Raw genomic sequence first — 2,021 nt, forward strand, 5'->3', positions numbered from 1 at the left:
GAAATCATAAAATGTCAAATACAAACTATTTATTTTTTTTAGTTTGCATTGCGTCCTGGTTGATGGGAATACTGGAGCGTGTTATATTTAATATGTAACTGATCTCATATTATGCTAAACAACAAACCTCACTGGACATTTAAATAGTTAAAGGATTTAGAAAGAAACCATTCTTAGAAATTAAAAAGAAGGGTAAACTCTGAGCTGACGACATAAACATTATCATTATTAAAAACTGTATTTAAAACTCCATATGTTCGCCTACATTTTCGAGAGTAGGATTAAGATGAATTTACATTTAAAAAAGAAAGAAAGATATATGAGTAAAAATAAGATTGGGTCAGCTGAGTTTGTGGTCTTAAATAAAATAGTATTTCCCGCTTTAGATTATTAAAGAAAAAGAAAAATAAAAAACTCCCTTGATCTCCTGATTAAAATTCCCGACATGTAGGCTGGGATAAATGTGTTTTGGTGTTTTGAGTCAGAAAAGTTAAGGATTAAAGTTAACAAAAGTGAAGTAGTAGCCTATTGTTCCTCCGTTATAAAACGAATTGCACGCGCAGACTGTTTGTTTCTTCATAAAACTATTGCCTTACCAGATGAGGGCCTGTCCGAGTACCGGGTGCAGTAGACCCAGGCAGGCCAGAGCAGCGGCTGGCTCTCCGGCGTTGCCGCCCCGGTGCCGTTCAGCACCACCAGCGAGGAGGACGTGTTTTCCCCGGCCCCGCCGCCAGTTCTTTCCTCGGCTTTCATGCCGCTGCTCCCAGTGGAGGCGGCTGCGATTCCTCCGCCGCTGCCGTTACTCTTTTGGGGACTCGCCAAAGAGGTAGAGGAGGCGGAGGACGACGAGCTGTCACTGCTGCAATTGGAGTCCTGGCACGGCGTCCCGGGAAGGCTCGGCCTGCTCACTACCGGGTGGACGCGTTCCCGGCCGGAGGTCTGCGCCCTCTCCCGCGGGCCCAGGCCGTGCTCCTTCTTGCAGCCGAAGTCCGGCCGCAAAATGTTGTCGATGAAAAAGTTGGTGGTTCTGTGGGCCTGCTGGGCGACCTGCAGAGGCAGCAGGGGCGGCGAGGGCAAGCTGGGAGAGGGGGAGACGCTCTCTCCCTCGCTGCTATCCGTGCTGTTCAAGTCCCGCTCTTCCTCCATCGCTGCTTCTCTGAAGAACGTGGCTGCTCTTCTCTCAACCCACTTCCACTTTGTAGGCCTGTGTTTGTATCCAAAATATGACAACAGGAAAGCACTAAAGCATACTTATTTTCTCTCCGAAATATTGCTGGTTGGTGTAATTATTCGCAAACTGTGGACATCCTGCCTGCGTAAAGGCGCTCCGGCGCGTCATGCTCGGTGACTTACTATAAGACTGGCTATGGTTGCTATTGCGCATTGCTCTCACACACCCAGAGCTTTACACCGCTGCATGACAGTCGGATCTTCACAAAGTCCTCACATCACATCAGCATGCGCATACACACACACACACACACACACACACACACACACACACACACACACACACTCTCACATGAATAACATCACAAAGCGCAGCAGGCCAATCACCGACCGGGACACTTTTGGACAAGGGGTGACGACGTCCAATAATGCCAGGCCTCTCTGAGCCAAGAGGGGAGCTGTGGAGCAGCGAGCAGTCTTCACACAGAAACCAAACAAGAGATTATCACTGCTCCGTGCCTTCAGCCTTGTTACGGTGTATCTGTTACATCTTATACAGCTGAGGGAGAGCAGGTGAAGAATAACACACACACACACACACACACACACACACACACACACACACACACACACACACACGCACACACACACGCACACACACACACACACACACACACACACACACACACACACACTTGTACTTTGACCTGGACAGGCACTGTGGGACAGACGGACCTTGTGTGCGAAAAAAAACAAGATTTACACTTTGATTTCCTTGTCAAACGACATCCCATCAGCGTACGCGTCCTGCATCCAAACATCTTGCAGAATGGTGCTTTTATGTAGCTCAC

At 48.2% G+C, this 2,021-nt stretch overlaps 1 protein-coding gene across 1 annotated transcript in view; it reads right to left on the reverse strand.

The window, feature by feature from the left end:
* LOC116043224 (homeobox protein engrailed-1-B) overlaps positions 1-1,555 on the reverse strand; it is a 5,729-nt gene extending 4,174 nt beyond the window's left edge. Inside the window, exon 1 of the mRNA XM_031289799.2 lies at positions 597-1,555. Within this exon, the coding sequence (XP_031145659.1) occupies positions 597-1,146 (550 nt within the window). The 5' untranslated portion in view covers positions 1,147-1,555. The remainder of the gene's footprint in view (positions 1-596) is intronic.
* Positions 1,556-2,021: the final 466 nt, after the last annotated feature.

The sequence above is a fragment of the Sander lucioperca genome, chromosome 8 (assembly GCF_008315115.2).
Source record: "Sander lucioperca isolate FBNREF2018 chromosome 8, SLUC_FBN_1.2, whole genome shotgun sequence".
Lineage (NCBI taxonomy): Eukaryota > Metazoa > Chordata > Actinopteri > Perciformes > Percidae > Sander > Sander lucioperca.